Source organism: Fistularia commersonii, chromosome 4, assembly GCF_037954325.1.
Source record: "Fistularia commersonii isolate RoL2024-O1a breed Wild chromosome 4, RoL_Fcom_v1.0, whole genome shotgun sequence".
NCBI lineage: Eukaryota > Metazoa > Chordata > Actinopteri > Syngnathiformes > Fistulariidae > Fistularia > Fistularia commersonii.
Genome location: NC_141287.1, coordinates 16431601 through 16457024, shown reverse-complemented (window position 1 = coordinate 16457024; position 25424 = coordinate 16431601). Strand labels below are relative to the sequence as shown.

At 38.0% G+C, this 25424-nt stretch overlaps 2 protein-coding genes across 2 annotated transcripts; both read right to left on the bottom strand.

Moving 5' to 3' along the window:
* Positions 1-8446: 8446 nt before the first annotated feature.
* LOC147234910 (uncharacterized) lies at positions 8447-19063 on the bottom strand. The gene is made up of 8 exons (XM_086145591.1): positions 18867-19063; positions 14870-15160; positions 14008-14271; positions 13458-13556; positions 13269-13328; positions 12567-12737; positions 11800-11937; positions 8447-10787 (listed from the first exon to the last, which is right to left on the bottom strand). Exons 1-8 carry the CDS (start codon positions 18913-18915, stop codon positions 10276-10278), a joined length of 1584 nt encoding a protein of 527 aa, XP_086001717.1. The 5' UTR covers positions 18916-19063; the 3' UTR covers positions 8447-10275.
* A 236-nt stretch (positions 19064-19299) lies between these two features.
* klhl6 (kelch-like family member 6) lies at positions 19300-25424 on the bottom strand. Its single transcript, XM_086145590.1, has 7 exons — positions 25031-25424; positions 24786-24951; positions 22805-23254; positions 22455-22692; positions 21842-22044; positions 20624-20837; positions 19300-20450 (listed from the first exon to the last, which is right to left on the bottom strand). The coding sequence occupies exons 1-7, from the start codon at positions 25285-25287 to the stop codon at positions 20152-20154; spliced, it is 1827 nt and encodes a 608-aa protein (XP_086001716.1). The 5' UTR covers positions 25288-25424; the 3' UTR covers positions 19300-20151.

The following is a 25424-nucleotide window of genomic DNA, read 5'->3' as shown; positions in this document are numbered from 1 at the left end:
TAATTTCCCAAAGGCCTTCGTAATCAAAATCTAGTCGATGGGTGAAATATAGCCATCTTTAATTCATCGTATTTTACCCTCTGAATGAATTTTTAATACTTTAAACTATTCTATAACATTTCTGCATCATACAAATGGAATGCTAACTAAGGTGTTTTACTCATAAAACCCAGTTACCTTAGGTATGCTGGGTTATTTACTACTGGATTTATGCATGAAAAATGTAATATTCATATTGATGGGAATTTCACTGTCATTTTTTGCCCTGGCTTTCAGAAAGAAACCACTGGCTTGTGTTGTGCAGATCTTGGAAAAAAAAAAAAAAACCTGAAGTAAAACAACATTGAAAAGATGAGAGCAGAACATTTTATCAGACATCTGTTCAACTGGACTAATCTCAGACATTTGGAAGACTTGCTCGTTGAACCAAATAAAGCCGTGATCTGTTTTTTAACAGTGCACAGTGACTTGTAGGGGACTGTCATCCAAAAATACCACATAAAACCAAATAATTCTTATAAAGCTCTGCTGTCCCTGAGGCTTTTGGCCAGGGCTTCAGAGCTTATAAAGGGGATACTAAACCCCTTTAGGGGACTTTGTGGCCTTGGGGTTAAGGTAACAGCTAATTGTTTCACTTGAGTCTTCAAGATATTCACAGTGAACTCATGAATCAAGCATGTGACTTATGCATCAAGCCACATCCCCTGATTCTTTTCATGCAGTATGCAGCCTGTGATTTATGGCTGGACAGCGGCCTGCGAAGGTGTTGGACTCAATGAAAGAGAGAACATCTGGAAAGCGTATTCCCTCTGAATCACAGCTCGGGCCAGTTTGATAGCAATGGCTGACGCAAGTCTGGAATCAACGTGCCGGCGAACACTGCGGAGCACTGTGTCTGTTTGGTTGAACCTGTGAACCGAAGTCGTTCGCATTGTAAGCAGATCGATATTAATGGTCCTACTTAAAATACCAGGTGAGCTAACACGAGCTTCGAATGAGCCTCTTCCATCTGCCCTAATGCCTCCCATATGGGGACTACTTCAGTCGTGTTGGCGTCCTTGCCTCGAAGTGAGAGCGATGTTTAGCCCGTAACGTGAAAAGGCCTTGATGGGATAAAATGTCTGTTCAGAAACGTGTGACACCGCAAGTGGTACACAAGTCATTCTAGTCATGGATAATTGGGAAAGAAAGAACATCGGCAGGGAGTGTCTGAACAAGGTACCTCTGCCTCCTCTCATCTCAGTCCCATAATAAGAGCCCGGGGAGGTATGTTGAAATACAACCCCATCACTATTCATCCTCACCCCTTGATACAACAATGACTAGCATGCAGTCTGCTTTTAATTTAATGGAATTACCTTTGGGAGGCCAGCAGACATCTCCTGAGTTGCTCCGTGTGTGTTCCTCCCATCCCTGCAGAGCTGTCTCATTAACACAGAACCCAGCAGGCTCAGGTTAGCATAGCCCGGTCTCTGTCCTGTCAATGACTGTGGCTCGCTACATCGGAGCTGCAAACAATGACATATCTTTTCAAAGTACCCTGGCGCAGCCACAGCTTATCATCGCGCTCTCTAACAAGTCGTCTCTAATGGAGGACCATTTAGGAAGAAAAGTGAGACAATAAAAAAAAAAAAAAAGATTTAAAGGGTGGGGGGTGTTTTAGGGTGCCGAGGTGAAGCAAGCTACTGTAGTTAAGTGTGATTTAATGCTTTCGTTAGCAATTTTGTGACAGTTTAAGCTTATTTAATGACTTTTTATGAAATATTTTTAAAAATTCAGTATGACGCCTGACCTGTTGTCTTATGTCAGATTGGACAAGCTATTACTCCGTTCCTCTGTAAAATGGTTTTACAGCCATTGAAATGGTCTAATGATTTAATTATCAGGGTGGCTACTTCCTTTAGTACATGTATGCGTACAGGCGTCATCTCACCGGGGTGTGGCTCATATCATTTACATTTCATTAAAGCACACTGTGAGACATCACTGATTTCACAGCAGCCCACTAGTTTCCATGATGCAAGCTTTTGGGTGGGGGGAGCAGTAGACGTGTCACCCATCAGGAGCTGTCAGGAGCTGTCAGAGGACAGGATCCAGACCCTTGGCCAGGAGAGGCCGGGGCAGCCAGCTGTCATCTCTCTGACACATGGCTGAGACCATCCATCTGGCTCAGAGAGGCCCACCATGGGAGGAAAGAAACAACTCAAGACTACGTCCACATTAGGCAGGCATTTGGACACACTAGCAGACCATGCTTATGTGCACACAGGCTAATGCACGAACACTTATGCACTCCCTGTGCATATATGTGCGTATAATCTTGTACAACGCCCAATTGGCCAAGTTATTTTTAGCAATCGCGAGTACAATCTGTGCTGCCGTCTGTACGAATCATTCCTTCACAGAGAGATCTGGGAAGCAGGTGACTCTGCCATCAAGCTGAGCTGATGCAAATAAACAAATATAACACTTTGCAGTAACGTTGGCTTTCACGTACAAGAGGATTTGACAGCAAGTGTTTTGTCATACTTTTAATGCGCTCAACAATAAAGACTATATAGGAAGCTTCTTCCCCAGATTTTGAGATACCACAGCAATATGTTTCATATTTTGGGCGCTAGATGTAGATACCTTTGTCCTTGTTTGGTCTCACTATCATTTTTACTGTTGTGAAACTCATATAAAATTAAAGTACAACACCGCAGAACATTTGGAAGACTAAAATGGCATGCTGAAGCAAGACCGGTCAGTGGAGCTGCCAGACATATGGAGAGCATTTGGAGATATTCAGACTTCACATTAACCACAACAGAGCCAACAAATGTGTAGGACATCTTGTTTTGGTAACATCTCATTTTCATGAAATAGTGTTGTACATCGTGTTTTGGTAACATTTAATTTTCATGAAAATCTGAAGCAGCCACAATTGTCCCCAAATTTCTGAATCAATTTGACTGATTCAACCACATTTAACTCAATCATTTACATATTACTTTCAATCCTTTCAGTGGGTAATGACATTTTGTTGCCGTAGGACATATGTCATGACAGAACAACTTCACTTAAATGTTGTTTCGGTCTTTCAAATGATGTTGTAATTGCATTTATCTTATTAGGTTGGTATAAAATAAAATCAAACAGTTAACCAAAGCACATTATAAATGTGTGTCAAATGAAAAAAGAAAAAAAAAGCATAAACCATCCTTTATGTGACATCATACGGCATTTGTTTATGCTTATGGAATATTTTACAGAACATCCTTGGAAATGTGGCCAAGTTAGAAGGGATGTTCTGACAACGGGCTCTTCAAATGATCTTATAATTCATGCAATAAATAGTGTGAACAAAGCCGCCCTGCATGGTCTCCACTGCACCAAAACACTGGCAACAGTTCCCACGAGCTGTAAAAGTCAAGTCTCGGTAATTATATTTAAAATTTGGAACAAAAACAGTGCATTTCAGTACACTCGAGTGGAATTCTGCTGAAGTGATCACAATTTGTTATTTCACTGGAGAGATGAGAGGCAACTGTAAGCCATGAGAAATTAAAAAAAAAAAAAAAAAAAGCTGTGCAGTCAGGAAGGCAAGGACAGACGGAGGAGGAGGAGGAGGACTGAGATCAATGATAACGTGATCTGATGACATAGCTGAGCGAGCTGTTCCCCTCTGGTGGTCTCCCCATCGACCAACTGCGAGCTGGAGAGACTGAACTTTGTTTAGATTGGCTTTAGTCTTCCCATCAGACAATACTAGGCAGGCAATATGCTGCAAGTGTTTTCCATTTTGCCACAAGAGAATTATGTCAGGATTTGCAAGTGCACAAGTAGAGATACGTCAGTGTGGCACTTTGACAGGCAGCTTGTTCAAATAAAGAGCCGACAAATCTCTGAACTGTGCAACTCGGCTGTTGAGGAGCCCTTATAGAGACGCAAACGCATGACAACAGAAAACAAAAACAAAGAGATCCCCTTTGCGTCTCAGAAACTGTCTGTCCATGGTGCTGAAAGGATGTTGAGATGGGCGACGCACACATTTTCCACCCAGGAGTGAATTAAATTTAATATGCAGTCAAATAGAAAACATAAGATTTTGTGATAGCCGTGCCTATGTGGAGTCAAGAGGAATTATTGACTTGTGTGGCATTTGACTTTGACAAATAGCATCATATGGTGTTGGCTGTTTCAAACAAAAGAGCAGAAACCAGATGATGAGTTGTTCTTGTTGTAAATGCACCAAGACGTTTATGAATGACAGCAATAGCAGTTTTTCCTTGTGCTGGATTCACAGGCCAGATGGTAGCAGGTCAGTGGATTTTCCTCACAAATGACTTAAGAACAACAGCGACATACAGACACATGCACGGTTCAGTGACGCTCGGTAGGTCCAGCGGATTGCCTTACAGTCGCTCTTATAGCTTTCTGTGGGGAAATCGATCTATAACACATGATAAAAAAAAGGAATGCTCTCCTTGCTTCTGAAGTACGCAGGTAAAAACCTCCCACCTGGCTGTTAGCGTCACGCAGTGAACGATGGTATGGCCTATGGTAATCAATAGCATCCTTTTTGGCAAACGTTCTGAAATTTGATACTCAGTTCCAACAAGTCCAGTAAGCGTTTCAGTACATCTGACTAATATTCACATAATAAAACAATAATGGAACTTTGTGAGTCACAGAAATGTATCTAGCCAGAACTTTTTGACAAAACCACTGGGTGCAGTGATTTCACTCATCAAGGGATTGTTGACTTTGGAAAGAAAAAAACAAAACAAAACATAAACATCTCTTATTTTTATTCAATGAAGTGGCTAGAATGACGCTAAAGACTTCATGATTTTGATAAGTGGCAAAACATCTACATTTATATTGTCAAAATTTGACGATATTACCAACAAACAACTGCCAAAATCTTGCTTCCCAAATGCAGTTCAAGTTTGATCAAGCAATCAATGCCATTGGCTGCCATTCATTCTGGAAGGCTAAGTATCTGGAGCGCGTCACCAGATTCTTGCTGCATACGCAAGATGGGCTTTTTCCTCTTACTATCTGGATCATGGCACAAAAATATTATTGTTCAGAGTTTGTAAATTGTTAGATGGAGGCATCGTAGGAAAAACACGCCTTTTCCATTGTTTTTTATTTTGTTTTGTTTTTGCACATCAAAAGGCAAGCCATGGTTGTAGTCCAAGACAATAAAAGCAACTTTCCACAAAGTGCCAATGTCATGTTGAGGAAAATCAACAAACTCATCAGGAGTCTTCTTTTAGTGAGAAGGAACACAAGTAAATTCATAGCAACCTTTCCAGAGTCCTAATTTTAGAAAAATTCCAGCCCGGACAGAAGTTACGGACTCAAAGACCTGCACGTACGAGAAGGCTCTGCCACTTGCCCAGCTAACGAGAGTAAAGCTAATTTTTTAGATATTTTAGAGAAAATCTAGAGAGTCTCTTAAGCTCTATGTCATACAGCTTGCCTGTGCTGCTTAGACAAAAACTCAAAATGCGCCATGTTTTGTGTTCCTACCACGAAGATGAAAGCTTTCCCCAAAGAAAAAAGAAAGTGCAGTGAAAACATGTAAATACTTAAAAGATTTTTCCTGGCCACATTGAGGAAAATGTTTACTTTCTGACTTAACGATTTATGCTTAAGAGGTAAATCACTGCCAAGCTGTTGGAGAAACGTACAGGATATGACTGAGCTTCAAACTGCAACCAGGCCACAAAGGGTATCTGTAATTAGCTCCAAGCTAAGAAATCCACCACCACTCATGCAAACATGGCTGCTGACATACACACCTTCATTCAAACCTGGAGGTCTCATAACCAGTGTTTATACAGTGTGTCACCAAATGTGAACAGCATAGCAACATGGCGTGTGTATAAAAAATCCTGCGTTACTCAAACAAAAATCTCATCCTTACATAAGGTTTCACGGCTGTGGTGGGATGAAAACATTGTATTCGTATTAAATATCACTCGAATAATAATTTAATATCACACAAGTACAAGATATACTTCAAATCTTGGGGTTGTTCCTTACAAAAATAATGTATCACAAATAATTACTATATTCAAAAAGTACTGCTACTTTCAGTGGCTACATTATTTAATGCTATTCAGGATTGCCCAATCAGCACAAAACCTAATTCTGTGTAAGAGGGAAAGCCCCCCCCACCACACACACACACACACACACGCACACACAAAGTAATAATCCAAAGTCATTAGCAAAGACAGAAACAGCCAAAAGAAAATGTGGCTGAGAATAACGCCTGCAGGAAAGGCATTAAATGTGGTGCACTATTGTGTTACATTGTGCATCCCATTGTAGCTAAAACTATATTTGCCATTAAGATTTATGTGCAACAGTGGTAACATTTATATATAAAAGAAGTGTATTGATAAATGTTTCCACAGTTTTGGTTATTGCCATGGGTATTATAATACTTTTGCCTTAGGCACAGTTTAATTTTATAAGATGACTCAATGTTAACAGAAAAATAGCAGCATACACACTGAGTTGGACTAAACACAGTCATTAAACTTAGTAGCCAAGACGGAAATGTTGCTTAATGCAGAGTAATAAATAAAATGACAAACAATGCTGGTCATTAGTCCTTACACATTAAAAACTCTACTCAAAGACAAATCAAATTTTAATAGGTCCTTTATAGAAATAGGAAAAGGATATTATCCCGTTATTATTATAGTCTCCCAACCACAAATACCAATTTAGTCACATCATTCTGTTGGGTGCCTAGGTCACTCTGTCACATTTCAGTATGGACCACAAGGAGCCAAGACCAGTATTGAGCTGTTATTAATTGATTTGTCCTGACTTACCCGGATCCGGCCTCCTGAGGCCCTCGCTTCCTCAGAGGTTGCAGTGCCAAGGCTCAGCCCTAAACGTGCATAAAATTAAATGAGGAGCTATGGGGCTCCCCTCTAAAGTCAGAGGATATTGTTCGATTTCACGTCAGCCCTCTAGGAGGCAATTTAAACAACCCAGCATGCTAATCAACCCGGTATAAAAGGCAACTCTGGAGGGTGGCCTCTCTTTGTGCAACGGCACTATAAAGGACCTCTACTATCAGGGGGGAAAATAGTAATTGGTCCAGTATTTGAAGGGACATTACACCCCACTAGACAGAATAGGAAACGTTTCATCTTGAATACCAGACCAGCTGTGTGGCTGCCATGTCACCACCATGTTCTCAAAAAACCTTGATAAACTCCAAAGAGCCTACAGCTGGTTAATCATCCTACCAGAGCTGGGATATAAACCCATACTGGCTCCACAGAAACATCAGAGCAATGATGAGAGATCTCCTGCTGCCATCAACACATCAACTGTCTCAGTGGAACCACATTTTGACCCTCAGATGAGGAGCCACAGCCACAAATAATTCAATACTCTAATAACCCCTTGGTATTTGTTGTGACCACAGAAATATGATAGCATTCATTCTCAGCCTGTGCCTTGAACCTCTGGGTCAGGTGGCAGTGGATCACAGATTCCTCTGTGACTGAGAGGTTAAACTAATCATGCGTGACTCTTTCGCATGGCCTACCAGGAGGAAAAATCTATGCAACCTGTCAGCCGGTAGTCGATTAACCTGTTTAATTTAGATTAATGTGACTGAGGATGTTTTATTTGACAGCTTTTTTTTTTTTCTTTTCTTTTTTCTGTTGTTCCCTAGATATGGCCTTGGGGTGTACAACTGATTTATCTGAAAATAAATAAATGAATAAAAATAAATAAAAAGTACTTCTTTTTATCTTTTAAAAAAACTCTCTCCTGCACAATATATGCTCACAATTGCTTTTTACACACATTATATCAAAACGATAAGGCAATTCTATGTCATCCTGCTTCACGAAAAATGAAGTCCACCCCCCACCCCCCCAATATCCATTTCTAGTCATATTTTGAAAATCCCTTTATGGTAACAAGCATGGACTAATAAACACTGCCCCCTACTGATGCAAACATATTCTTACAGTTAAATGCAGCAGCCCCATTATGGTGGTCTAACTCAAGAAGAATAGGTTGACAAATAAGAATTGAAAAGAACACTCAAGTGTTGATCCATAAAAAATGGATCACTGAAGTGAATATAGACATACTGCTACAGTTGGTACACAAAATGTGTGGGAGACTTGGGAGGAAGCACTCCTCACCGCCTTTATGCAAACAGCAAAATAACAGAATCTAACACTCAATTGCTTCAGAGTCACATGACTGAACATTAACTTCGGAAACCTATGTCCCCCCCTTTTTTTTTTCACCCCATCAGCGTTCATCCCCCATTGTATGGTTCCTCCATTTCTCAGTTTTAATTTAAAATACAGCAAATCCTCAAAAGTTACATCTACAAACATTTGAAATTAAGTTTTTGATCTGATGTAAATAAAAAAAAATACTACTTACACTCAAAATCAGTATGTTGAGTTACAAATATTAAAAAGTTTTCATTATCAAAATATACAGTGAGTCAATCATTAAAAAGAAAAGGCAGGCACATGTTGAAACATTACAACACAGAGGCACTATACATCTCATATAATAAATGGGTAACAACAAAAACATCCTGAGCTTTGACAGATGTAAAATTCTCAGTCATTTCTTAGTATAAAACCAATCAATCCAAAAATGAGTGAGGTAAAAGAAGCTTTGTAAATAAGGAATGTTTATCTGTTAATAAACCGTCTTTTTGATCTTAAATGTCTCATGGAAGATACTCTATCTTGTAAGCTTAAAGAATCAATACTTTTAAGCCTTTCATGTATTAAAAAGTACAAGTTATTTATATCTTCTTAATCTCTCAATTTCCATATCACCTTCAGTTTTGAGGGTCACAAAACTTACAAAACTCATTAATATTCAACGTTGTGTTTCAATTCTGAGGAAGGTTGTGATTTGAAATTCATGAGATAAACAGTTTTGCTATATAGCAGCAGCACTCATAAGTTTATAAAGTCTATGATTTGTGCATATATGGAAAGTAGCCTATTGATCATTATTCATATATTAATAATTCATAGTGCCTATCTTGGCTGTCATTGGGTTTTAGGCAGGGTACACCCTGGACCCTCGCCAGTCAAACACATTTTACAAACAACAATCATTCATCATCATTATCATCAATTGCAATCTTTTGATATATGAAATAAACATGTGACATAAAAAGGTTTTGTTCATCCAAAAAAACCCAAATATTATTGGGAAAAACAATCTCCAGTTTATCAATCTCCGTTGATTCGTATGACCGATCCCAACATTGCAAACAATCATACCAAATCACAACAAACACTGGGTGTTACCAGTCACCGCTGACTGGTATGCTGACTTCTGTCATCGTCTCATTGTTAGATTTCAAGGTGGCTCTTGTCAAACACACCCCAAGGCTTTGACAGCTTGTAGGAGACTTCTTTTGTACTTAACATTGTAAAATGCAGTTCTCTCTTACAGTGCAAAACAATAAATTAATTTTTATTCATAATCTACACTGCCTATCCTGCACACCAGGCTGCTAGGGGCGCTGAAACCAATCACAAGCAGAAACTGGGTGAGAGGTTGAGTTTATCCTGGATCAGTTGCTTTTCAACTTATATATTTCATTATACTGCTTCTTAATATCTAATCTGTTCTTCCTTGACCTGCTTTTTTACATTTTTTTTTAAGAGCTTAACAACTATTAAGTGTTAATGAGCATGGAAATGGATATTTTTTCAGTTTAGTCATGAAGATACTGGTACTTGATTTAACAAATACAACTATATGTATATTGTTACTTTGTTCAAAATAAGATGCTAAAAAGTTCAATGCTGTATCATTGCAGAGCTTGTTCATACATTTCTTAGAAGAAACAGTTTTAAAAAATTGTAAACTTTAATCTACTTGTGATTTGCAATACTTGGCTATGTTTTTCTTTCTTGGTGTTCTTCTTCACTTTTAATCCATGTTTTTTTTTTTCTAGAACTAAGCAGAACCCCTATTATAAGACCTCACAGTTCAATCCAGGTTCTTCTGTCTCATTGCACAAATATGTTGCCATCCGGTTCTGTTCAATTTCACTCTTCTTCTGTGTTATGCACTCAAAAGAAAGAAATTCAACTACTTCACCTTTCAGTTATTCATTCAGCCCTCTCAAGACTGATTTGGCCCCGGCTCATCCTCGGGTACCATTTTTCTGTTTGACTATTTCACCATCACCTTGACAAAACCTGACACCTGACAAAAGAATTTCCCCTATGGAGAGAAATAAAGTTTATCTTATCTTATATGACCTTCTTCTTCCCTTGTTGCTGGTTCTTCAGGTTCATGTCTGCCTACACCCTCTTTTTCTCCATCTAGATCTGCAGCAGCAGTGACTGGAGGTACTTCGCACAAGATTGGGTTACAGTTGTCAGGATTTGCCAAAATGGTGGTCTCTTCCTCACCTTCAGGTTGTTCCTGCTGTCCTGGAACATCTTTTACTTCCTGGTGTCTTTCACTGTTACATTCTTTTACCTGCCTTGCAACAGTTGTGTCCATTTCCTGGTGGTTAAAATCTCCTTCTTGTAATTCTACCTCCAATATGTCTAAATCTGAGATGTTCTGTTCAGGAGAGGTGTACAGATTGTCGTCATCTCCCGATGAGTCACATTCTGTGACATTTTTCTCTGTACTCACTGAATTACTGTCTTCTTGCAGTTTCAAACTGCTATGATTAGACAGCACACTCAGAGGAACACCATCACTGACTGGTGTTGATTGCCTGCCCTCATCTGCCTCCATGTCTGATCCTAAAACAGGAGAAAAAAAGAAAATATGAATAAAGGTCAGTATTGCTCACTCAACTGCAAGTGCAGGTTTCACTTAAAACTATTTGATTTTTTTTGCTGCTGTTGTTTCCTTTAGGTACTTCCCTGAACACCATTGAATGAACAAAAAAAAAACAACAGTCGTATTCAAATTGCGAAGTGATCTTTGAGCTAGGAAATAGAAATGTTTTCTTATCTTACATGCTCCCGGAAAAAAAAGACAATAAAACAAGTGCGTATCAGATGCCATGCTCTATAATCTATGGGTATTAAAGTTTCATCTAGTGGACCTAGACTTTAACCAGACAAAATGCTGGCAGGTGTTCAGTGTATAATTAGAAAAAGGCATTTCCTGATTTTACATGTCTACATTGCAAGGGCAAACACTTATTTGTTTTCAATTTCTTATTCAAGTCATCACATCTACAAATATCCAAACAGGAAAAAAACAGCAAAATGGAAAGTTAAAACCTAGACATTGTGTTACACATTATATCCCAAACAAAAAAAAATCAAAGGGCGAACAATGCCCTTTTTATGTGACATAAAATATTACAATTCTACATACAAAAGAGTGTCATTCAACAGAAAAACCAATACCTTAGTCATGCATGGCATGTTGCCAGGCAAATGTTTACACTCTCTGCACGGCAGTTCTTAACAGATTCGCAAGTCAAAGAAATGCTTTCACTGTTTTAAACACAAACATAATCCTAAATTTCTGGAAATGTCATGACCCAGCTAAAAACTACTTACAAATAAGTGAGGGGCCCAACAGCAGCATTTTTGAAATTGAATGCAGGAGGTGGTCTTTGGGTAGAAATAAATATTGACTACATAGCTGAACTAAAATCACAGTAAGAAACATAAATTAAAATTTCAAAGGTCAGACCATGTATGAAAATACAGTGTAATTAGGAAAAATACCATCCCATTGTAGACTGTTCTAGATTGTATGGCTTATCCAGCAGCTGAGGGTGATGACCTCACTCACCGAGGTCTTCAACAGGAGCAGCAGTGTCAATTTCACTCGTTTTCTGCAGGTCAAATGAGTTGCTTTGCAGGGCTTCTTCAGAGTCGGTCAACTCAGCCGAACCTGCATCTTTGTCATCATTGCCAGCGACAAGAGGCTCTGTATTAAGAGGAAAATTAAAATAACACATTTGCATCCTGTTCAAAAAAAGCCACAGAGCAAATCAAACCTCCCAGCAAAGGCATTTGTTAAACTTAAAGCAGGAGTAATTTTAAAAGTTAACTGTCAATCACATTTCATGTTTTCACATTTCACAAAATAAAAAATAAATGAATAAATAAATAAATAAATCACATTTACTGATGTCCTATTGAATCAGTTTTGTCACTCGCTATACACACCATAATTTAGAGCTTCACACATACTATAACAGTGATGAACTATATGAAAAAATATAGAAAAGAGCTAAACCTACTGTTAATATTTTATTAACAAAATTCATGACACAATGTTGTCTACCAACCATTTTAGGATGTGATCTTTGCATTTTTTTTAAATAATGTTAACGAAGCCAAGATTTTTTTTCATCTTCATTTTCACAAATTAACTGAGCAGTTAACTTATACTATCGGACATGCTCTCTTTACAACAAGCCTTCTGATCAAACTTTAGAGCTTCTATGGGGTCACATGTTTCTAAGCGACAGTGAAAGTTAGGATGATTCTGTCTAAAGCCTCGAATCTAATATACAACCTCGGTCATAGAGTTTAACAATGAGCAGAAATTACCTTGTGAAGGATCTGATTGTGAGCCTTGTCTCTGGCTGCTTTTTGGGTCATGATGCTCAACATCCCTTTCATTTAGTATAAAAGGGCGAAGCTGATGATTGGAGGGAAGTGTGGGTGCACTATGAAGGAGACAAATACTTTCCTCGCCCTGATTCTCTTCATTGTTTGACCCTGATATACAACAGACACACAAAAAAATAAATTATATATATATATATATATATATATATATATATATATATATACACACACACACACACACACATATATTATATTATATTATGTTTCTCTTTTTTTTCTTTTAATCAACCCACCAGACAGATGCCGGAATGAGAAAATTAAACCAAAGCATAATAAACTGCTTCAAAATAGCAATCATCAAGTTTATTGTGTTAATCAGCAGATAAACCATAAAACATATAATTGCTCAGTAAAAAACAGAATTAAAGACTAAATTAGTTACATATATAGCAGCATAGTACATTGAGGGCTAAAAATAAACAAACTTGATTTCTTAAACAAAAAATAACCTCTTACAGGAAGCTCCAAACATTTAATGCTTAAGTTGATGAATACAATAGTCAAAGATTAGTAAACAGTTGATGGTTAAAAATTCACGTATTGATTGAGGATTAATTTCAGAAGCGTGTTACTTGCAGAAGAATCTCTGAGAGTGAGCAATGTAAATATTGGTAGTCTCACCTGTTGTATCAGCAGGGATCTGCTTTTCCAAGTCACTTTTCTTTTCTTTATCCAAGCAGGCTGAAAGAGCAAAGGCCTTTTAGCAAAATCTGTTATGTGTTTCAAGGATTTGTGGAGGCACTTTGAATCCTTAAATGGAAATATAGCCTTTACATTTAAACTACCTCTCTTCAGTTAGTCAAAACCTACCTTTGAGTTTCTTGCGGAACACAAAGCCCAGGACAAGGACAGCCAAAATGAGTGCAAGGATGACAAGGCTGACAATTAGTTCGATGGATGGACTTGAAACTGTCAAGAAATATTAAAACTCTCTGAATACATACTTATTCACTCTAAAAAAAGCATTGAAATACTTTGCATTTTAACATTAGCCTCAATGGTTACATCATAATAAAAAGGATGTATTCATTTTGTTGTTCACCTTGAAACTGTGTTTCTAAAGAGAAATCCATCAGCAAAATATTTTTTTATTATGATTAGGCTTTCTTATGCAAAGGATATTCACTTTCATAATGGTAGCACCAGAAAGGACTAGTCATAGCTTGGTTGAAATATTTAAGTTTCTGGCTAAGCATAAATGCCGCTGTGAGTATTATTGTCAGTGCGGTTACTTAAAAACATTGGTCATGGTGACTCGATTACAAGAATATTCAATGTAACAAGTTTATATGGTCACAAATGGCTGAAATGACAAAAAAAAAATCACATTATAAAAAAGAAAGTAAACCATGCTTCTCACCATGATAGCAATCCCTTGCAGAAAATGTAGCTCCCTCAGTAGTCAGGGGGTTGCTCACATTACAAGTGTACACTTCATCATCGTGTTTACCGCCCAGAGATATTAACAACTTTGAACCAGGCTCCATCTTTCCATTTGAGCTCCATTCAAATTTTAAAGGTTGCGCACGTTTGGCATCTGCAGAACAATCGAGGGTGGCCTGGATTCCAGATGTGTTATTGCTGTCATGAACCTCACAGGATATTGTGGGTTTGGTGACTCGGTCTTAAAAAAAAAAAGATGTAATCAATTATTTTAAAGTGAATTTTATAGGCAACTAATTATTCCAGAATATTAAAGGGGTTTAAATTTTAAAAAGTGTAGCACTCTGATACTGATATAGAAAAATGTGTCATTTATTCTATTTTGTTACAGTAACATTAGGGTTTGCTATTGACTAACAAAAACAACACTTCTAGTAAAAACAAAACCAAGCTGTGATTATTTATTTGAAAAATAAAACCGCTAATAATCTGTCAATGCAATTATAATTACAAAATATAATCCCCTTAATTCACCATAGCAAAAAATGATATTGAGGTGTTATTTCATATTCAAAAGGGAAAAAGGCTATTACACAGAAAACTATTACCGTAGAAACTGCCAATACAAACTCAGTTGACAAAAAAAAAAAAAAAAAAACACTGAATGAAATGTGAGAATTGTCTCAGCACGCTTTTATCCTCACAGCTTAAAGCAAGAAAATAAAAGATATTCATGAATTTTGTCGACAGGGCCTCTGCCTTAAAACCCTGGTGAGAAACAATGCGACATTTTAGATTTCTAAAATGTACCTGAAGGTGATCCCCAGGCGTGAACTTACCTATGACCTCCAATGTGTGACTTGAATACTGCAGGCGTTTATTAATGTCTGCTTCCACTTCATAGATCCCTCTATCTTCCGATGTGACTTCTGAGACAGTGAGTTCTGCTGAGGTCCAATCCAGAGTGATTCTGTTCTTGTACCGGCCGAACACAACTTCTTCCATGCCATTAAACTCGACCACCGGGCTACCATTATGTGTCCAGCGTATAAAATCGGGCTCTCCAGAGATGGATGGCACAATGTTGATCTCCTGGCCTTTGAGGACATACTCCGGAACCTGTCCTGCGACTGAGAATAAGATTAAAGTTGTAGATATGTAAGGTCTATTGTGTGAGAGAGTTTATGTTGAAGGGAAGATCAACAGTTTCAGGTCCCAGTGATTAAACACAAAAAACCCTGGCACGAATAAGGAATTTTAAGCATGGTGAATATGTAGCATGGAAGTATTTCTATTATCGGAACAGTTCAAATCTCTATTGCAGCAGTCCTGTCAGTCATCCATTGGATGGAGAAGTGAAATGGCCTTTTATTCATATCAATTAGTAAATATAGACAAATAATTGAATATTGATGCATGTGATCAATTGTGGAGAAAATAATTTAATCAGTATTAAGAAATATTGTAATCAAAAATTATAAAATAGTGGGTTCATTGGTAAATATGGACTAAAGATATATAAAAATTTGTTGTGATTTTATTGCTATTCTCCCTAATTTTCTTGTTTTTGATGACGCTTGGAAAATGAGCACACAGCATCAATATTTCTTCAACAAAGAACAAATGCTGTCAAAGCCAATGGTAATGGAGTAGTTTATCATGACAAAGAAAGCAAAAGATGATGCAATTTAAAAAAAAAAAAAATCCACTAAATTTCAAGGAATGCGTACGCTTTATTATACATCCAGGATTACCAAAGCTCTGTCATTTAGAGGAGTCTTTGTCTCCTCTCAAGATATCAGTGTGGATTTTCAGCTTTATGGAGCAACCCTGACTCCGACTGGAAAAGTCAACTTGAACAGGCAGGCAGTGCATTCTCAAGCTGATAACTTTTGGATAACCTGCTCTAACGTCATTGGAGCACACTGGGAACTGGCTGACCTTCAAGAATATACTGAATTATAGCATGCTCTATCACTTTTCTTGTAGATGTGTCATGCAAAAAAAAAAACAAAAAAAACAAACAAACAAAAAAAATTAATAATTTTTAATGATTTTTAATAATAAAAAACAAAGATTTTGTGTCTGAATTTGCTTCAGTAGAATTTTTTATTCTGCTGTCTTATATATATATATTTATATATATACACCCACACCCGTTTGTGTATACATGTGAGCATACACACACACACACATATATATATGTGTGAGCGCGTGTGTGTATGTGTATGTATATGTTGAGTATCCATTCATGCCTGATTTCCATTAGGAAAACATTTCATTCACTTTGTATATATCTATTTTGAATATGCCTATGTGAGCCGTGTGTATGAGCTTTATGTGTACTGAGAATCCCTTTTGGGTGATTGTAATGATGAATCAGATGTGCAGCAAGCACCAGAAGATGTGCACTGGGTGGACACGGTGATCCCTGATGTGTATAATGGAGGTGGAAAACAATATCCCGTTTTTTCGCCATTTTTCAGTCTGAATGATTAATACTCCAGTTATCAAAGTACTTCCAGTAAGTGCTCAGTATTTTTTTACATCCCTCTGGATAAGTTTGGGGAAGTAGCAGATAGATGGAAGTAAATTCGAAGGCTGTCTGATTAGTGAACTGCAGCACCGAGCTTTGACTGCAACGTTTGATTCAAACTGTAAAGCAAAAACGAAAGGCTTACTTTGGCAGGGAAGTGTTGAAATAGGAATTAGATCAAAAGCAAGTGTTGACGAGAAAGTCGACAAATTAGCTGATCCGAACCAGCGGGGAGGCTGCAACTGTATGGGTTGTCATGGTGATGACAAGTGCTCCTTCATCTGAGAAATAACCTCTTGAATTCCGGACTACTATTCGTGGATCTTAATTGTTACCACCTAATTGTATTTTGAGACAGGACGATCTGTTAGTCACAGGTAACTTGTTTGCTTTTGGTATCAAAGATGTACTGTAACCGTGCCTGGTGTCACTTGCAAGGTGATTTGGAACGGTTTTTTTTTTTGTTTTTTTTAAAGACAAATAGGACCAAATTAGGGAGGAGAAAAACACAAAAAAAAAAAAAAAAAAAAAAAAAATTTACACTTTTGTTGAGCCATGACTTTTTTAAGATTTTGAGGTGCTGTCACTCAAATTTAGAAATAAATAAACAAGTCATGTAATCCAACCATCTCTATAATTCAAGTTGCCTTTTATTCTAATTTCTCTAATTCAATTCATAGTTTGGGTCAAAACAATCACCTCCCTGGACTCATTTCACAGGTTCCCAAGGGCCTAGGTTTTGTCAACTGCAGAGTCTTTCAGGTGATCCAACCTTTGTTATTTTCTTTTATGAATATTAAACCTATGACTACATCATGTAAATAATTACCAGTAACTCTTGGCACCACTATTATTATTAGAATGACTATTCCCGCCCACCATCCCAACCCTCATACCCTCCCTGTCTCTATTACACTCCTGCTTGCTATGTTTCTATTCTTCTCTCTCTTTATACATATATATATTTCTACTCCATCTGGTAGTGACAGAAGGCCGCCCACATTGACCTTGTATCTGTCCAAATTGCTGCCCGGTAAAAGGCAGTGTTTCCTTGGCTGTAACCAAACTCCGATCATGAGCCAATGCAGGGTTTCTCAAAATTACAGGTGTCAAACTCAAGGCCCGCAGGCCAAATGTGGCCCCCCACGTCATTTTATGTGGCCCGCCAGAACATCTTAAAAGGTCTGATTGTCTTAAAATAAATAAGTCAAACACGTGCATTGACCATAAACTACATTTTCCACAATTCGTACCGATCATGTTACCCATGAGGCGATGGCATCCCGCCATTAGATCGCAGTGTATCCGCATCAATGCCATTTTCAACAAGTGGAATTGAGAAATACCAATGACCACATTCACATTACATTTAGTTTCATTTATGCAGTTTCCGTTTCATGGTGCCCTTTGAGGGCAACCATTATGCTGATCTGGCCTTCTGTGAAAATAACTTTGACACCCCTGCTCTAAATACTGTAGCATTTTAGTCATGCTTGCAACAGTAAAACGTCTATTTAATGAACAATAGCTGTCGTTGGCCACAGCCACGCCACACAAGCCTGCAATACAACTGTTCCCGCTCAATTCCAGGTAAAATTGCAGGCCAAACCACACCCACAAAATTCCCAGCGACCCCCAAAATCACACAGAAATCAAACATCACGTTAAACCCCAACATTTGTGACTCGCTACAATTTTTTGGAAAGAGTGCAGTCCAATGCTGCCCCACATATAATGTGTCATAAGACAACTGTTCAGTGCTTTGGGGCCATGATCAAAAAATTCTTACTTGACTTGACCTGACTTGACTTGACTTGACTAAGGAGTGCCAATTCAAATAATTGAATACTCATTCATGGGGGAAATTACAAGCCATGTGCTTTTGAAAGTAAATGCCATTTGTGGACTAAAAGGACAACTGACCTGCAACCAGAAAGAAAAGTAGGTCACGTAGATAAACCTTTTCAAACCTATCAAATAGCATTCAGTCCAACACAACAATAAGAGGGAAAACTAGAAGAAATAGAGGCAGATTTGAGATTAAATGTCAACAAGGGTGTGCTTGTTTAAAGTGGACATGAAGATGAGAAGTTGAAGAAAGTTTCTAAACCAGCTCTTTCAACAGTCATTACAGTTTGGAGACACTCCAGGACAGCCTGAAGTTCTTTGCACAGCGGCTTTCAGAACCGCGCTAGAACGCAAACATTAGGAAGAAAAACAGTGAGAAAATAAATTGAAAAAAAAACAAAACAAACAAAAAAAAAAAAAACACACACACACACAAACAACAGACAACATACCCAAAGCGACACTGCAGAAAAAATAGGTTGAGATGTGTCGATGAATCATGGCAGCTGGAGCAGCTCGGCGGACTCTCGCTTCCCGCAGGTGAAGCGCAGAAAAATACGATCTTCTTTCTTCTTTGTCAAATTATTCTTTTGAGTAAACACGCCCAGACAGGCTTAAAAGTCCACACGGAGAAAACTGCGTGTTTTTCTCCAGGCCAGGGTGTATTTCAAAACTGATTTCACTCGAAGCAGGTGGTTCAACACCTGAGTGTTTCCGGAGTCTCACTTTTAGATTCCTTCACAATAAGAGCGCAGCGGTACTACAATAATAATTACAATAAACATTTACAAATCTGGCAGTTTTGTCTAACTAGTACAAAAAAACAACTACCACTATTATTATTACTGGTACTAGTGAAGGGCTCGTTTGATGTTGAGCACTTCTGCAATATTTTACGACCCAAAAGAAAGATATAGGACATAGAGTCCATCCAATTTTATAGTTTGAAAATCTAGTTCAACTGAAATACTATATATATTGCAATATGTATGCAATATATATTGAAATATATTGCAAATTTTCTTTGGCGTCATTTCGAATTTCACACAGATGAAATTGTACATAAAAAAATGGAAATGAATGAGCAAATGACTATATAATTAAATACACACATACATGAATACATACATAACAACGCCAAAATGAGGGTTCACCACTTGATAGCAAAATTCACTGAGCAGGGAAAATGAGTTGCATATTTGTTTATTTGCTTATCTGGTCATGTAAATTTTCTTTATTTTTATTGACTATATTAGTATTGTATGACTTGTTCTGCTGACATTTTTTTTTTTTGCAACATGAAAGTATGAACATTTCAAAGTTTTCTGCTATAATTAAATATGAATAGCTGATATGGTTTAATCAGTTTGGTAATTTTACGAATGGGCTAGTAACCCATCTGTCTTTTTCTTCCAAGACAACACAAGACTGAAAGTCGGTAATTGAATATTCAAGTGTGAGTTGTTTTTGAAAGAGCACAGCATCCTGCCCTTTCACTTTGTACATCTATTGTTTTTTGGTACATTGAGGTTCACAATGCTAGTTAAATTAATTAGTCACTTCTCTGAGGATTTAAAATAAAACATTTAGGATAAGGATTGTCTCCGTATGTTGGACTCAACCCTAGGGTAAGCTCATTTTTCCAAAGAGTTACCCTTATAAACTGAGCTATCAAATGCAACTGGCATCTAATTTTCAAGCGTTGAAAAATAAAAACAGTGTTTACCGCACCCATTGTCATTGGCTCTGTGAAGAAGGCACTACTCTATGAATGTGCGAGTAGGACTTCATGAGTGTGACACTTCCATGGTGTGACACTCCCATGGGTAAGACACATTCCTCCGTCAACAGTCTTTGCTCCTCATCCCAGCACATCACTGTGGAGATTACTTGGTTTTTGTTGTCCCGGCCTCCGGTGATGAAGAGCTTGTTGCTGCAGGCAGCGATGGCGCAACTTGCCCTTTCCCCGAGGCGAGTCACGACCGACCAGGAGTCAGACAGCGGAGAATAGCAGTAAATGGCCTGCATGGCACCTCCTTGGACGACAATTAGAGGATTGGACATGAATAAGAAAGCGTCTTAAATACTTCCATTCACATCTCGCCGCTGCCATCAATTGGGCGAACAAAAAAGTTTGATTGAATTGGCTTTTAAGAGAATTTATACTGAGGTCATTGACTATTCATACTCTCACTAAACACCAACTTACCCACTACATAGATGCAATTCTTGAAGCTGACTGCATTAGTGCATTTAGTTTCTATGGGCATGGGCGACCGCAGCTCCCAGCGGTCCATTGTAGGTTCCCAGCACTGAACCTTATCGGTTGCCAGTTTTCCATTTGGTCCCCCACCAATCACAAATATCCATCTGTCAAAGCTTGCAGCTGCAAAGGAGCTCACGCCTACTGCAAGAGGAGCCACCTGCGTGAAGTTAAATGAGGTAAAGCGAAGGAAAAAAGACATTTATATGTCAGCTATATAAGCTGTACACCAGGGGTGTCAAACTCAAATACACAGTGGGCCAAAATTCATAACTGGGACAAAGTTGTGGGCCAACATTGATATTTATTGAAAAAAATCTTCCTCCAGATATAATAATGAATGTTTTCATATGGACCCAAACAAGTTTTTCTTAAAAACTAAATATGGAACGGGCATAGTTTAATACTATAAATTTATAGTGCACACATCCAAAATCCTGTTTTCTGCCTAAGTAGCAGGGTGCCAGTATTAGCATAAGGTCGCTATGACTACTGTACACAGAGGAGAGGGCGTTTATGGGTCCTGTTGTGATTTTTGTGCCAAAACACCAGCAGAAAATTCTGGGATTTGTAGAATTAGCGGTGCATGCACTGTAGACTGTACCGTCGGGACAGCTCTAATAGTCATTTGGTATGGCTTTGCGGGCCAAATATAATTACAGTGCGGGCCAAATTCGGCCTATGGGCCAGAGTTTGACAGCTATGCTGTACACTTTAAAATAATGGTGAGAATATAGCTGGACAATACATAAATATGTATAGCAAATATCATGAAATATATCGACGTCAATGTAAAAAATAAAGTCCTCTATAAATGATGATAATCTGTTTTGTTGACATTTTTTTGCTGTTAATTTTTTCTTTTTTCTGTACAACACATCCCTAGTTTGCAGCCCCACCTGGATGCAAAAAAATAGGATCCCTAATTTCAGAGTTACAAATAACGTCTAAAATCCAGCAGGAATTGATCGTTTGGCCACTTTGAAGTGGAAACCATTGAATGGCATAATATTTTGACATCTTCTGTGCATGGCAGTATCTTCTTCGTGAAGATTACTGGTTATTGACCTGTAGAAGTGGCACACACACACTCACTCACTCACTCACACACACACACGCACACAAGTGTGTGTCTCAAGTTACGTGTCAGCAGTCTAGTTTCACCTGCATCCAGCGATTGTGGAACGGGTCATAGGCCTCAACACAGTCCAGTCGCTGAACTCCATCAAATCCACCCATTGCATACACTTTCCCACTGTGGACCGCCATCTTGTGCCTCCAGCGACCAGTTATCAACGGTTCAAGCTGGATCCACTTGTCTAGTGCACCGTTATATTTCCAAACATCTTGTTTTGTCTCTTTACCTCCTACATTGACAGAGAAAATGTTATATTCCTCAGTTGAAACACTAGTTCTCTGCAGAACCCTTTGTGACACAAAATCTGACAAAGCGCCTGATTGAGCAAGATTCAAATCTTGCTTGCCAATGACCCAGTAAGTTTCATAATATGAGTATTACTGAGCTGTAACAAAACCATAGAGATGTTTGTTTCTCTATCAGAGGGGAAAAACATTGACTAAATGTTTGTGATTTAATGTTACAATCCCATAGTTGTTTTATTTCTATTTTCATTTTTTTTTTTTGTTCGCTACATATTAGGTCAATTCCTACTAGTATTTAATGCCCTTAACTATCCAATGAAAATTAATATTTTACAAGAGAAATCACATCGCACAAGGCCTTTCCATATAAAAAGCTTTCAGTAAAATTTCTCACCTGATATATACACCTCATTGCGAAAGGTTATGCAAGAGAACTCCACCCATTTTTTGTTCTGGGACTCATCCTCCATTTCTGTAATTGGCATTCTGGCAACCTCAAGCCTGCTGCGTCGTAACGGGTCCAAGCATGTGACGGTGGATACGAAGCATTCATCTTTGGCACAGCCTCCGATAATCAGAAACACCTCTGACAGAAAAAGCTTCATCCTTGGCTTGGTGCGCTCTGAGACCACCTAAAACATATTAAACCAGTCAAAAAATAGGAGATGATAAAACACTGGGATAGACAGGGATCCAGTATGAAACAGTAAATTGATACTTTTGTACCACACCAAATATACTGACCTCTTGACCAGAGAGATGGAAGATGCGGGCCTCTTGCAGCAAAGGGAAAGCCTCACTACAGCAGCGAACCAACTCATCAGACTCCACTTTCTCCACAAAATAGGCCGGCTCCAGTAATGGCAGTCGAATACATGAAAGCAGCCTGGCCAGTAGAGGAAAACGCTGATCCTGCTGAGCTCTTATCCAGCGCATGAGTGCTTCAAAAACACACTCCTCAAACTTAACATCAAGATCATCTCTCTGCAGGATTGTCTCCAGTGATTCCGCTGGTAATTCCAGGAAATCCGGCAGCAGGGCTACTTGGGAGAACTGAGATGTGATGAAGTCCTGAGCACTTGTCTTCAAAGATGGCAGGGCATGGTTTTCAGCCAGATTGAGGACGCCAATACAACTCTCTAGATCCATAGATTTGGTCAGAAAGCCAGCACAAGCATCCACCACACGTACGAACTGCAAAACACAACGTTGCCATGTAGTTTAAACAAGAAAACAAATAGATACAAAAAGTTTAATAACATTTTAAAAACAGATTGAAATATCAGTTGCTATCAATTTGAATTCAAGAGCGCGATATAAAAGAACTGAGAGCACAAACAGATAATCCGCTCGAAATAGATTATGACTTTCATTAATGAGCAGCATCTTTTTTGTAACATGGGATCTGAAATAGCATCCTAAATGTTACGGTGCTTTCAAAGCCATTCCCCCATACACTTCAGTTCTCTATTAATTAATGGATACAACAATTAAATCCTAGCCTCAAAACTTGTGTTTGAAAATGATAAAAAAAATGTTAAAATACAGTTCATCACAAAATAAAAGTTACCTTAATTACTTTGTGAGTGTGTATAGTCTATCCAAACACACATAAATACACACACACGCACGTACAACTGCATTTAATTACATTTAAATATCTACTTTATTCTGAAATAATGTCTCAAACTTCTGTTATAAGAAGTTGCAATATTTTTTTTTTATGTTTTTTTTTTTTAAATAAAATCTAAAAGAACATATCAAAATCACCCATCTGTACATCGGCTTTTGGCAGCCTTTTAATATGACATGACTTTTTAAAAATAAGTTCTTAAAGCTTCCCTCATATAAAACCCGGCTTTCGCCTTTACAGTTTTAGAGGAACCCAAAACACCTGCCTCATGTGTTTTGTATGACAGCTGTGTTTAAGTTAATTTGAACCAATATGGAAAACTTATCCTAAGTGTAAACAAGAATGCAACTTTCACTTCCTTTTTAGAGATACACATCTCTTAGCCAGCAAGATGTGTGTCATGCTGTAAACAGGGGAAGCCAATAAATGTCCTGTCAAATTGTAGGTACATTAATAAACATGACAGCAGATTAACAATGAGGGCAACGCTCTTCTAAAGTCTTTGTTGATAAATCAACAAGTTTCCCTATTCCTTTATTTCACCTATAGATTTGCTGATGTAAATTAACTACATGATCATGTGTGTTTGTTAACATCCTTATTTTTTTTAATTTCATTACTTTGACCCATTTTCCTGAAAATAAATAAAGAATAGATATAGATAACATGATTGGATACTGTTAATGAGTAATTCTGGTAATACAGAATGTGATTGCCAATAAAATCCATCACAATTAGAACAGAAATTGGTAAAATGTAAAATTGTTTAAAAAAATAATAAAGTTACTGACTGGCTTACTTTTATCTGCAATCATTTTTCAAGGCTGTACTTCTATATCTGCTGTAATTTAGCATTTCATTATTTGTGATAATATTTATACTTGATTATTTATAATAATTGTAATTATTCTAAAGTAAATTTAATGATACTCAGATGGTTTACAGAATAAATATTTAAGCTAAAGGAAACTGAACAATAATGTGAAAAAATGAAATAAATGTGGTCTGGATTGACACGGGTGCTTTATGTGTAACAGATGTTGGGTATTTAAGTTGCCCATTAAATTTAATTTAATGTGCTATACTGTTTACCTGGAACTGACTGGCAGCCTCTAACACCCTCTGGACATTTGAGTATGTGAAGTATGCTTGGCTGGTGTAGGTGTACTGCAGGAGTGTCTGCATCGTCCCACTGTCCAACCCTTTTATTTCTACTTGTTCCTCGTGGCTCTCCCTCAGGCCACTGCAAAACATTGCCCTGAGCACACAAAAACATAGTTGTAGCTGAACAGGAAGTGCCATAATTTTAAATTTTACTCATAATCAAACATTTCTACCTGAAGTACTGACTGGCAGCAGCAAGAATGGCCCTGTGACACGGGAAAGCGTGTCCCTGAACACACAGTGTCACGTCAGTCAGTTCTCGGTTGACTCGTAGGGTCTCCATACCTCTCTGCAGCTTTTCCGGTAGACCTTTATCGTTCCAGTGTAACTCACTTGAGCCTGTAATACTCCTTCTCTTCTCGTCTAGGCCGGAGTTGTCTTCAACAAGAGGCAAGGGGGCATCTGTAGTTTTCTCCAGTGACTCGGTCATCTTTACATATGTTTCTCAGTTGTCCTGTCTCCTGTAAAGTTGGGTCCACCACTTGAGGTGCACCTGCACTGACAAAAAAAAAAAAACAAAACAAGAAAAAAATACACTTCGTTAAACCCTGCGGTTTACATTTGCAG